Genomic DNA, 12,831 nt, shown 5'->3' on the forward strand with positions numbered 1-12,831 from the left:
ACTTCACATATCCAGGATGAGTACAGGCCTGACAAAGCTCTGTCTGAGGGCGACTTGAAGAATGCCATTCGTGTGCACCATGCTCTGGCTACCAGGGCTTCTGACTACAGCAAGAAGTCCAATGTGCTCAAGCTGAAGACGGCTGACTGGAGGGTCTTCCTCTTCCAGGCACCGTAAGTAGGAGTGGGAGCCCCCTCACTCCACCCTGGGCTCAGGGCCAGCGGCATGGAGCCTGTACTGCACCCCAATCCTCATTTGCCTTAGGTGAGGTGCCCTAAGCTTGCCTGCACATCATCCACAAGAGTGAGTGTGTCTGCTTGGCACAGACCGACAGCCTGGGTCCCCTGAAGTAGAGGTCCTCCAGTGTGGTCCTGTCAGCATCTCCTGGAAACGTATTAGAAATGCAATTTCTCTGGCCCCACCTTAGACCTACCGAATTAGGAACTCTGGGCCTGGGCTAGCAGTTATGTTCTAATCAGCCTTCCAGGCGATTCTGTCGCAGGCTGAGGTCCCTAAATCTGGGGCAGATGGAGTCTTAATGAATCCTCCTTCACTGTAAATCGGGGTGGGGAAAGGGATTAGAAAGACTCGTCCTATAGATTCACTGGAAGGCCTTTAGTCCACTCCCTGTCCTGTGACTTGAGATTGGAGTTTCATGTGTCAGGTGAATTTAGAAGGCAGGAGGCTGGTAGGTGACCTCTCAGGGTGGGAGTGAGCATGCTGGGCAAGGTAGTGGGGCAGGGACAGGAGGCCTAATGGGGATACTGCTTAATCCAGGGCTCACCCTGGGCCCACTGGCTCTAGAGCCCATTACTCCAGGGCCATTAGCTCTGGATCTGGACAGCTTTATTTTCATATGAAAATCCAGGTCTTGCCTAGAAGCTGGGACAGCGGGGAGCTCCCTATGCAGACTGGACCAGGCCCACCCAGCCCCCATCCTGCCATCCTCCTTCACTCTTTGTGAAGGGAGAGGCTTTCTCCCTGTGCCGGGCTGGTGGTGGGTCCTGTGTGCTGGGTGGGGGACAGGGAGACCTATTGTGAGGAGCTGGTGCCCTCTCTCCTCCCCTCCTGTCCCCAGGAGCAAAGAAGAAATGCTGTCCTGGATCCTTAGGATCAACCTGGTGGCTGCCATCTTCTCAGCCCCATCCTTCCCTGCTGCTGTCAGCTCCATGAAGAAGTTCTGTCGGCCCCTGCTACCCTCCTGCACCACTCGCCTCTGCCAGGTACGAGCTCCTAGGACCCCAGTGCTACTTCCTCAGGCTGCCTCCAGCCAGGTCTCCATCTAACAGCCTCCTCCTCCAGCTCCTGTATAGTACCTGGTCTTGAGCTAAGAGACAAGGTGAAGAGGCAGATCTTCTCCATCCCCATTGCACTCACCCTCATTTACAGATGGGAAGACTGAAGCCACGCACCGCACAGAGGCCTGCATTCTTTGCCAATGGCGATGCATCCTGTGGATGTCATTGTGGATCTGTGGCCATTGTGTGTGTCTGAGCATGAATGTGAGTGAATGCATGTGTCACAGGGAGCTAGGGACAGGCAAGATGTGGCTGGCCCTGCATCCAGTACTCTTTTGCTGTCCTTACCTACCTTAAGTGTTTTATTTGTAATCCTAAAAAAACTACTCATCAATACTTGAGTTTTTTAGGGAAGAGAGGATAAATGGTAGACCACTGCTTGGGAGGAGGGCAGGAGGAGCTCCATACTTCCTGTCTTTGTCAGGGCCCCTTTCCCACTGGGCCTTTGTCCTGGGTCTCTCACTGCACTTCTAGGCTGCAGCTTAGGAGCACACACCCCACACCCTGTGCACACATATACCATACAGGCACACACATGTGCATGTGAGCATACACATGTGCTGTGCACCCACACCCACACTGCACACATGCATCATACATATGCACACACATGCAGCTCATTGCCCACCCAGCACGAAGTGGTCTGGCTGTACTTCGGTGGGTGGGATGTGTGTGCACACTTGTCTGTGAGTAACAGTGTCTCTGGGTGATTCTGGGTCTGTGACCTTTATATGTGTCTGGGCACGAATCTGAGAGAATGTGTGCAGTGTACGGCGCCAAGGATAGCTGAGGCCAGGCTCTCTCTTGGTCCATTGGGTTTGTGTGTATGTGAGCGTCCATATGAACTGGCAGGGGTGGGGGTGTCTGGAGTGACTGTGTGTCTATGTCAGGGAATGATCTATGTGCTCATTCTAGTGTGAGGCTGTCATCTCCCAAGCCTGCTGTGGTTTTATCTCAGAGGGTTGATGCCAATCAAAGCAAGGCAGGAAAGAGGAGGAAGGGCACTCCCTCAGGGCTCCACATACTTGATGACCCTGGGCAGGCCTCAGTTTCCCTTTGCTGAAGCAGATCCAGTGCAATAGGTTTAGACCCACCCATGACATCCTGAGAGTGGGACCTCAAGTCTAGGACTTGTCTTTGCAGGAGGAGCAGCTGCGTTCCCATGAGAATAAGTTAAGGCAGGTGACTTCAGAGCTGGCTGAGCACAAATGCCATCCCATTGAGAGGGGAGTCAAGTCCAAGGAGGCTGAGGAGAACCGGCTGAAGGAACACTATCTCACTTTCGAGGTGCGTTCTCCTTAGGGCCGATTGCTAAGGATGGCACTGGGGCAGAAGGAGGAAGCCAGCTCTTCTCTCTGTCACCAGCATCATTCCGCAGCCAGTGGCTCCTGGTTTGGGGGGTCTCCACTTTGGGGGCTCCCCTGAGGCAATCATGAGCCATGCATGGCCTTCTGTGGGCCAGTCTGATCAGTTCAGCTGCCAGTTGTTAATCAAACAGATGTGCCCTTACTTGTGTCTCTCAAGGAGCACGAGGTGGGCACCATTCTTCTCCCAGCCGCTCCTCACCTGCGCTTCCCCCATGACCCAGCCTCTCGGGAAGCTGTCACAGCTCAACCATAGACAGTGCCAAGCCCACCTGCCTGACCTACCCCGCTTTTGTCTCCTTTTCCTCTTCCACAGATGTTTATCAGCAACAAGCTTCTCCCTTCTCTCCATCTTGTCTCTCTGTCCTCCTGCCCTGATTCTGCCTCACAATGCTCTGTAAATGGGCTGACATCGCCTTCACCTGGTGAAGGGGGGGCAGCTTGGGGAAGGGAGGCAGGAACCACTTGTCCCTTTTGGACTGGCCTTTGTATTGACTTGCTGATGGGGGCGGACAATACAGAGGCTGAGTCTGAGCCTTTGGGGCAAGAAAGGCAGGAAGTCACTGATCTCAGTCTCTGGATTTCTACATTGATTTTTTACTGTGTGAGAAAGAGAGGAGCATTCCCAGGAGAGATCCTGACCTTTTGAAAAACATAAAGCTGTACCACTCTTAAAGTCTTCTCAGACCCACTCTCTCTGCAACATAAAAAAAGGATGGCAAAAGCTACAGTGGACTGATCTCTAGCCAACTGCCAGGCATGAGTGCCTTCACTCCCTTGTACTGATTGCTTTAATCCTCATGTCAACTCTGTGAAATGGGTTCTCTTAGTATCCCCATTTTACAGATGGGAAAATTGAGGCTTGGAGAGGGCAGATCACTTGCCTGAGGTGACAGTTAGTGCAGGAGCCATGGGATGCCTGGGTGGCTCAGCGGTTGGGCGCCTGCCTTCAGGACCTGATCTTGGGGTCCCAGGATCGAGTCCAACATTGGGTTCCCTGAATGGAGCCTGCTTCTCCCTCTGCCTATGTCTCTGCCTCTCTCTGGTGTGTGTCTCAAGAATAAATAAATAAGGGCATCCCAGGTGGCTCAGTGGTTTAGTGCAGCCTTCAGCCTAGGGCCTGATCCTAGAGACCCAGGATCGAGTCCCACGTCAGGCTCCCTGCATGGAGCCTGCTTCTCCCTCTGCCTGTGTCTCTGCCTCTCTCTCTCTCTCTCTGTGTCTCTCATGAATAAATAAATAAAATCTTAAAAAAAAAAGAATAAATAAATAAAATCTTTAAAAAAAAAGTGCAGGAGCCAGGATCCTATCCCAGGTGATTGTAACTCCAGCACTCTGGTCTTTCTCACTTGCCCCTGGCTTAACTGGGGGAGGTGAAGCCCAGCAGTGAAGGGTCTTTCTGCTCATGTGACAGAGCTGCATGAGAACAGTGTCTCTGCACCTTTACTCTTTGTTTCTTCTGGGACCTCAGCCTCTCCTGACTGTGGTGACGGCTGGAAGCTCAAAGTCAGGACCTCAGACATAGTGACCAAATTTCCCTCCTAAGTGTTTACCAATTTGTAACATTTTTTTTTTTTTTTAAAGAGTGAGAGAGTGGAGAGGGGCAGAAGGAGAGATTTTTTAAAAATTAAAAATCAATTAGCCAACATATAGTACATCATTAGTTTCAGATGTAGAATTCAGTAATTCATCAGTTGCATATAACACTCAGGGCTCATCATGTCAGGTGCCCTCCTAATGCCTGTCACTTAGTTACCCCCATTCCCCCTACCTACCTCCCTGGGAGAGAGAGAATCTTAAGCAGGCTCCACACCCAACATGGAGCCTGACATGGGACTCAATCTCACAACCTTGAGCTAAAATCAAGAGTTGGATGGTTCACCAACTGAGCCACCCAAGTGCCCCAATTTCTAATACTTTATTTATTTTTAAATTTATTTACTTGAGAGAGGGAGAGGGGAAGAGATGGGCAGAGGGAGAGAGAGTCTTAAGCAGACCCTATGCTGAGCACAGAGCCCGATGCAGGGCTCGATCTCACGACCCTGAGATAATGACCTGAACCGAAACCAAGAGTTAGACACTCAACTGAGTGGGCCACTCAGGCACTGCACCTCCCCCCATTTATAACACTTTAAATAGCTTATGAATGTACTTCTCTATTCATGCTCTTACCAACACTGGACACTACTGGATGTTTTAATTGTCATCAATCTAAGGTTTAACAAGGGGTATCTCATTGCCATTTTAATTTGAATTAAAAAATTTTAATTGTGGTCAATATGCATGGCATAAAATTTATCATCTTAACCATTTCTAAGTGGATAGTTAAATAGCATTAAGTCTACTCACATTGTTGTTTAACCAATCTCCAGAACCGTTTCATCTTCCCAACTGAAACTCTACACCCATAAAACAGCAAGTCCTGCCCACCTCCCCTTGTTGCACCACCTCTCCCCCCCATCCCCCAGGGGCAACTACTGTTCTTGTTTCTGTTTCTGTGATTTTGACTACTCTAGTTACTGCCTATTAGTGAATTAATAACAGATTTTGTGTTTTTGTGACTGGCTTTTGCTCAAGTTTATCCATGTTGTGACATGCATTAGAATTTCCTTCCTTTTTAAGGCTGAATACTATTCTGCTGTACGTGGATACCACATCTTTATCTTTTCATCTGCTGCTGGGCATTTGGGTTGCTTTCACCTTTTGGCTTTTGCAAATAGTGCTGTTATGAATATGGATGTGCAAATATTTCAGGCGCCCCTGAGACACATGAGTTTTAAATTTTGTAATCCTATTTGTCAATTTTTATTTTGGTTGTCCTTACTTTTGGTGTTATACTCAAGAAATCATTGCCAATTAATTTGAATTTTTTAAAAACGATTTTATTTATTCATGAGAGACAGAGAGAGAGAGAGAGAGGGGCAGAGACACAGGCAGAGGGAGAAGCAGGCTCCATGCAAGGAGCCGGAGGTGGGACTCAATCCCGGGTCTCCAGGATCACATCCTGGGCTGAAGACGGCGCTAAACTGCTGAGCCACCAGGGCTGCCCTAATTTGAATTTTTAAAATTATGAGTAAGATTTCTGTGTATGTCTCTTGCCTAGTTTTTTTTATTGGATTGTTTATCTTCTTTTTATTGATTAGTGAGAGCTCTCTGAATATTAAGGAAATTGGTCTTTTGTCACCTAAGATCCAAATACTTTTTTTTTTTTTTTTTTCATTTGTTGTTTGTCCTTTGACTTTGTTTGGCCTTTCTCTTTTTTTCCAGAAAAGCCGTTATGAGACCTATATCCACCTCCTGGCAGTGAAAATCAAAGTGGGCTCAGATGACCTGGAGCGGATTGAGGCCCGGCTGGCCACCTTGGAAGGGGATGATCCTTCCCTCCGCAAGACACACTCAAGCCCTGCCCTCAGTCAGGGCCACGGAACTGTGACTGGCAGCAAAACTACAAAGGATACCACTGGGCCTGATACTTAGCTGGCATTGATAGGCAGGCCTCAGAGGCAGGCAAGTGTTGCCAGACGGGTCAGTGAGCACAATTCCAGCCAGGGGCCACTTGTACCAGCTCCAGGCAATTGACAGGCAGCCAGAGGGGTGCAGAGAGCCCCATGGGCCAAGGAGACGGAGATGCTATTCATGGCGTTGGTCTTCTTGCATCCTGGGGTTTATCTGGGCCTCATACTTTCTCCTCAGCCCTCATGTTCCTCTCCACCACGGAGCCTCATTTTGTAGGCCAGTTGTGTGCATGCTCTAGACACGATGTCACTGGAGAAGGAGGAAGGGCAGCTGACTTTGCAGACCCTCCCCTTCTCACAAGTTCCTGTCATCTCCCTGTTTCCATTCCAAGGGCAGGTCTGGATCCCTACCTGTTCTCCTCTTCCCTCCTCAGACTTGACCAGCAGCAGGTCGGCAGACCACCAGTACCATCCTCTCCTCCCTCCACCCAGTAGCTTCTGCAACCACGCCTTGTTCTCCTGCCTCCCTTTGCAATAATCCAGGACCTGGGCCTGCTTCCTCAACGTCAAGCTGTCTACTCGTGTGTGCATTCACCTCACCTTCCATTTATAGAGGCCATTACTGCTTTCTTTTATATGGACAAAAATGTATATATATAAAAGAATATATATATGGAGCTCCTTTAGAGATGATTTTGGAATTGATATCAAAATGAAAGAAGAAGGAAAAGCCTATACGAGAACTCCACCTGTTAGCAAGGAGGGCTGCCATCTGGGCTCTTGGTAGCCCAGACACTCTGGGAGGGAAGGTGGAGATAGTGCTGACCTCTTCTCCCCCCATTTCCCCTCTTCCGGCTGACCTGGGACTTCCACTGCTCTTCCAGTTGATGCTTTGGAATGAATAGACCGTGTGTGCATATGCCACCCCATCTTGTTCCACAGGCATTCTGGGGTATGAGTAGGGTGGGACCATGGCCCTGTTTATATTTTGGTCTTTATGTTGGTGCTCTGAATTCCAGAGGTGGCTTCTTTTTTTTTTTTTTTAATTTTTATTTATTTATGATAGTCACAGAGAGAGAGAGAGAGAGAGAGAGAGAGGCAGAGACACAGGCAGAGGGAGAAGCAGGCTCTATGCACTGAGAGCCCGACGTGGGATTCGATCCCGGATCTCCAAGATCGCGCCCTGGGCCAAAGGCAGGCGCCAAACCGCTGCGCCACCCAGGGATCCCCCAGAGGTGGCTTCTTGTACAGATCTACTGCTACAGGAATAGAAGATACTCTGCCTTGCAAACAGCCACTTGTCAACAAGCCCAAAGATGTTTGGTGGAGGAGGGTTATGGAAGCCATTAATTTCTGCTCTTGGGAAATGGTGGAGTAAGAAGTTGCTGATTGTTTTTTAAGTTGACATTTCTTTCACTCTTCTGGTGACCCAGGAATGCTAGCTAAGGACAGGCCTGGGAAGGAGAGAAAAATTTGCCATGTGATGACCACCAACTAGTATCCTGTAAGCCCTGAATTCCTTAGACTGACAAGTGGTGGGGGTGATGGTTCCTTTAATGAGCTATGATGAGCAGATCCTTATATATTTAAAGATAGGTTAGTTTGGGCAGCAATTTGACCTCAGTGGTAACATATTTAGTTAGTTGCAAGGTTGACTTGTCTTATTAAGTACCTAACATTTACAAGCACGCTCACATTTGATACAAGGGATGACGTATGAGTCTGTGGAAATATGTAGTGATTTAAATCCAGATTATTTAATTTGGATCCACTGAAGTGTATTTTATAACCAAACCATCTGGCCCCTTAATTTTGCTGAGGGGAAGTAAATGTTCACTTAAATGAAATCGAAAGAGCAATGTAACACAAAAGAGCTCTCTGTACTTTCTCCATTCTGGCTCTAAGGTCTTTGATTTTGAGGGTCAGCTTCCCACCTTAATGAGGGTGGATGAGTGAAAGCAGAGGAGCAACCTTCTGTCTGCTGCAGACAGATATGCTTCCCTGAGCACTAGTGATGTCTCCCATCAGTAAAAAAAATCTGTTGGTCACTTTCTTAATTGTATAATTATTTATTGTAAATTATATACATGTACTACTGTACTAAAATATGTACATTATAAAACATACACAAAAATAGAAATTTAAAAAGATGAGATGAAAATAAATCTAAATCAGAGTTCTAATATTTCTTTCCTACATTATAATGGGCCATCATATTCCCCCCCAATTTCTGCCCCTAATATGCCCATTTTCCAGGACTGTCCAATTCCAGGGGCTGGAGGACTACAGGTGAGATGCAGCAAGTGGTTTGCGCCACCTGGTGGTCCTGGGAAGTGGCTTTGGGCTCAGGGACTTCTGGGGGCTGACCCTTGACCACAGTGTTGAACCTTCATTTTCTCATTCACTGAAAGTCACCAGTGCTGCACACTGTGCTGGGTGTTGAGGATACTGTGGGGAGGAAAGGACTGAGGGGCTCCCTGTCCACATGGGGCTCACAGTCTAGTGGGGAGGACAGGCCGTCACTTTACCATTTGGGACCTTGGGAGCACTGAGGACAAAGCCAAAACTGACCTGGAAGAGAGAAGATAGAACTGGAGGAGTGAGGAAGAAGACAGTGACTCAGGAAGCCGCCTGAATGTCCTAAGTGCTCCTGGCGGACAAGGTGGTAGTAGGGAAGTCACTAAACAGGGCTATACCTCTTCCTGATGGGTCTATACTAAAGATGCCCCGAGGCAGAATGGAAGAAGAGCCTCTCCAGACACACCTGCTTCCAGGTCCCATTCACAACTGTGAAATGAATGGGTGGTGAATTCGATTAGGCTCTGGCCTTCAACTCTTGACTCTCCTAGGTGTTTTAGAGTCCACAGCAGATAACCAAGCTACCAAATTATTTGACACAAGTACCTGGGGTCAGGAAAATGCCAGGGGGTTCACCAAGAAGTCAGTCACGATTACTGGGGTTCACTGGAGTCACAGGTGGTTTCTGACTAAAAATTTAGAAGGTAATAGCAACTCGGAAGGGTCAAATTTGACACTGAGGGGTTGTGGAAAGGCCTATGGATTCACCAAGAGGTCGTTCACAATTATTGGGATTCACATAGAGGTCAGAAGTCACATAGAAGAATTAGTGGCTGTCAGAAAATTTTAAAGCCAACAGCAAACTCAGAGCCAGCAAAGGGATTTGGATGAGATCACCAGATGGGGCCTGGGAGAGGTCAGTGATTTGCAGGTCTATACACCATTTAGTTGATTATTTCCTCTGTTTCTTTGTAACAAGTGCTTTTCCCCCCAGCACCCCCAGAGTGAACACAATGACTTTAGTTCTTTCTTTACTTTTCCCCATCACCTCCCTTTCATCAAGTTTTTGCCACTCTGTGTGATTCAAGAATGCAAGGCACAGGATACCACCACCACCATCATCATCATTATCATAAAATTAGCGATTAGTAGGCATCATGTGCCAGAAGTAATTCTGGGTACATTTTCGCATGCACGCGCACTTGTCAGCCACCTGAGCCCTTTGGATAGAAGACTCCCTTGTGTCTGGCTGGAACATAAGGATTCCTGGCACTGGGCACTGGTTTAATAAATGAATCAATGAGAGAAAAGGCTTCTTAACCCTGGACCTCCATCTGTCTTCTCCATGCCCTCATCAGGGACTGCAGGTTTAGACAGGCCCTGGCTCTGAGGGGCTATGAATTTGGGAATAGCACAACACCCTGTGGGCTTACAAGCTGCAGCAGCTGTGGTCTTCCTGGCAGCCAAAGGTACCCATTATGCCATCTTGCATGTCCAGGCCTTGCCTGTGACATGCCTGAGGCCCCAAGGGTCATCTTGCCTCAGCTGCCCCAGTGCCAACCCCACAACCCTTCCCTCCTCACCCACGTAGGCCGGAAATTGTTGCCTCACTGCAGCCCCAGTAGCTCCAGGGCAGGAAACGGGCCAGGTTTCTGAGGCTGAGCTCAAAGCAGAGGAATATGCATCAACCCCTTGGCCAGGTTCCCCAGCAGCCAGGGGGGATACCTTGTGAATATTCTTGGAAGAAGGAGGAGGGTTGCAGCCTGTCCTGGGAGCTGGAGCCAGGGAGATTAGAGGTCTCTTCCTCCTAGGCACTACCTTGGCCCTCTCCAGTCTCCACACCAGCATCCATCCATCTCCACCCCAGGTCCTCATTCTGTCTTCTCTCCTCATCTGGGGGCTAGGCACACACAATCAAACATGAGTTATTTCTGATTTTATTTATAATATAAAAATGTTCAAGTGTCAACAGTCAGGTGTTTGGACATTTCAGGGCAGGGTTCCCATTTGGTTGGTTTTTTTTTTTTTTTTTTTTTAAACAATTACCTTTTTTGACAAATTAGCAGTGGACCCAGTTTGGTGGGGGTGGGGGTGGGGAGGACAGGGGTGGAGAGGGAGTGGAAGTCATAGGTGGCTTGGGGTCTGAAAGAGTTGGTGTTATTTTATTGCTAAAAGGGGAATCAAATACACTGTGGAGTGGCTCTTCTCGGTCCCAGCGTGACCATGCATCCAATCTAAAGAATCTGAAATGCAAAGGACATGCAGGCATAAAATAGAAAAGACAACCTGTAAACGAAGGTGCTGCAGAGGACGGAAGGGCATCCTGGAGGCCATAGGTGAGGAGGAGCCGCAACTTTGGGGCCCTGGCAGAGCTGCCCCCTCCCTGGCGCCGGGACTGTTGGGAAGACCTTTCTCAGTGCCCCCTCCCTTATTAGCTGTAAGGAGCGGGGAGGCTCCCTCCCCTGTCCTGGTTGCTGTCGCTGGGACTCAAGTCTCCCCCTGAATGTCACCTGACCCCAACTCCAGCTCCAAGCCTAGGAGCTTCACGGGTCTGGGACTCAAGATCCTGCCTGGGGGCAAGGCTACTCCTGGCCTCACTTCCTTCCTCAGGGCCAATCCCCTGCCCGCCCCCACCAGCACCCAGCAGGCCTCTTCTTTGCCAGCTTCCTCTCATCCTTGCCAGCTTGAGATCCTACATCTCCCTCACCCGCCCCCCCCCCCCCCCCCCCCCCGCACTCCACCCCACAACCCGACTTCTCTCCAGGAGCTCCAGATTAGCGTACAGCAAAAGGCACCACAATATAGGTTTCTATTAAAGAGTCAAAAAATTGGCCCATCTGTCTTTTTTTGTTGTTTCTTTTTTTTTTTCCTGAAGCTGTAAATCAGGATGTTACATATAAATAGATTCCCTATAAAAACGTCTTTCCGTTAGCTAGTATTATAAGACAATTTTTGCTAAAATGAAAATAAAACATTTTGTTATACTTTTTATCTTTTATAGAAAATAAAAATATTTTTATTTCTTTTTTCCCTCCTCTCTCTCTCCAGGCGGTGGTCTCTGTTCTCCCTAAAGACAGTGGGGCAGGCGAGGCGGAGGGGCGGCGGGGCCCCTAGAGGGGCGCCGAGTCCTGCTTGCCCCGCGGGGGCGGCCCGCGGCTGTGTCTGCTGCTGGCCCGCGTGCTGCGGCTGTCCAGGGAGTAGTAAGTCCTGCTGTCGGCCGCGGGGCAGAGCGGCGGCGAGTCCGAGCGCAGCGCGTCGTGCGCCGCGCGCAGGCCGAGAAAGGGCGTGCTCTCGGCCGCCAGCGCCCCGTCGGCGTCGTCGTCCGAGGCGGAGGCTGAGCCGCCCCCCGAGCCGCTGCTCGGCGACAGCGAGTCCCGCGCCGCGCGTGCGCGCTGCGCCGCCAGCCCGTTGAGGCGCGAGCGGCGCCAGCGCCGGGGCCCCGCCGACGTCCTGCGGGACGCGCCGCGGGCGCGCGGGCGCGGCGGGGGCGGGGGCGGGGGCGGGGGCGCGCACTCCTGCGTGGTCTCGTACTCGTCGTCCTCCGGGATGCGGAAGGGGCTGGCGGGCAGGCTGCCTAGGCTGCCGCCCAGTGCGCAGGCCCCACGCCGCGGCCCCGGCCCCGGCCCCGGCCCCGGCCCCGGCCCCGGCCCCGGCCCCGGCCCGGGCCCCGCCGCAGGGTAGTAGTAGCTGTCGTAGCTGCGCTGCATGTCCGCGCCGGGCCCGGGCCCTGGGCCCGGGGGCGCCGGCTGTCGTAGTAGCGGCTGCTGCTCCGCCAGGCGGTAGCTGATGGGCGCGGCCGGCGGTAGAGACACGGCGTGCGCCGAGTTGGGAGACGTGATCTCAAAAGTCGGCACCTGCGTGGCCAGCGAGTAGTGGAAGTCCACGGGAGAGAGGCGCGCGGGCGTGGTCAGCGCTGACACGTACCTGTGGGGAGAGGCAGAGGCGTGGGCCGGGGCTCCGCGCCCCGGTGGAGGGGGTGGATCCCAACGCGAAGCCGCGGTCTAGCCTGGGAGCCCCGCCTGCTAGAATCCTCACTGACCTGAAGCACTTTCCTTAACCTCTCCCAGGCTCGGGATCCTTATCTGTTAAGCGGGGATCACCACAGTGCTCATTCCTTGGCGCTGTTAGGATGAGCCCTTCAACGAATCAAACGGAACGTGCCAGTGCCTGATGATGCTCCGTGAAGGAGCCTTGGGTGTGGGGGATGCCCACAGTCACCACCATTTCGGAATGGTTACTTTAGGTCAGGCTCGGGCTGGGGCATTGGACGCGTACCATCTAATACAGGAATTCCGTAAGACTCTTATGTTAGCCCCACACTACACACGAGGAAACAGGCTCAGAACATTTAAATGACTTGCTCAAAGTTCATAGCCCCAGGAAGTGGTGGAGTGGGGATTTGAACCAATGCCGGGC

At 50.9% G+C, this 12,831-nt stretch overlaps 2 protein-coding genes across 14 annotated transcripts in view; one reads left to right on the forward strand and one right to left on the reverse strand.

The window, feature by feature from the left end:
* Positions 1-8,300, forward strand: part of PSD2 (pleckstrin and Sec7 domain containing 2) — a 143,304-nt gene extending 135,004 nt beyond the window's left edge. For 7 of the 9 annotated variants that reach the window (XM_049101700.1, XM_035713842.2, XM_049101688.1 and 4 more), the window contains 4 exons: positions 16-173; positions 1,079-1,223; positions 2,442-2,585; positions 5,930-8,300. In XM_049101700.1, the coding sequence (XP_048957657.1) occupies positions 16-173; positions 1,079-1,223; positions 2,442-2,585; positions 5,930-6,139 (657 nt within the window). In that variant the 3' untranslated portion in view covers positions 6,140-8,300. The remainder of the gene's footprint in view (positions 1-15; positions 174-1,078; positions 1,224-2,441; positions 2,586-5,929) is intronic. The other 2 variants (XM_049101681.1, XM_049101710.1) reach the window with 2 other exon arrangements.
* Positions 8,301-11,158: 2,858 nt separating this feature from the next.
* NRG2 (neuregulin 2) overlaps positions 11,159-12,831 on the reverse strand; it is a 243,112-nt gene continuing 241,439 nt past the window's right edge. For all 5 annotated transcript variants that reach the window (XM_049101755.1, XM_035713846.2, XM_035713844.2 and 2 more), the window contains one exon: positions 11,159-12,339. In XM_049101755.1, coding sequence (XP_048957712.1) covers positions 11,526-12,339 — 814 coding nt within the window. In that variant the 3' untranslated portion in view covers positions 11,159-11,525. The remainder of the gene's footprint in view (positions 12,340-12,831) is intronic.

The sequence above is a fragment of the Canis lupus genome, chromosome 2, assembly GCF_003254725.2.
Source record: "Canis lupus dingo isolate Sandy chromosome 2, ASM325472v2, whole genome shotgun sequence".
NCBI lineage: Eukaryota > Metazoa > Chordata > Mammalia > Carnivora > Canidae > Canis > Canis lupus.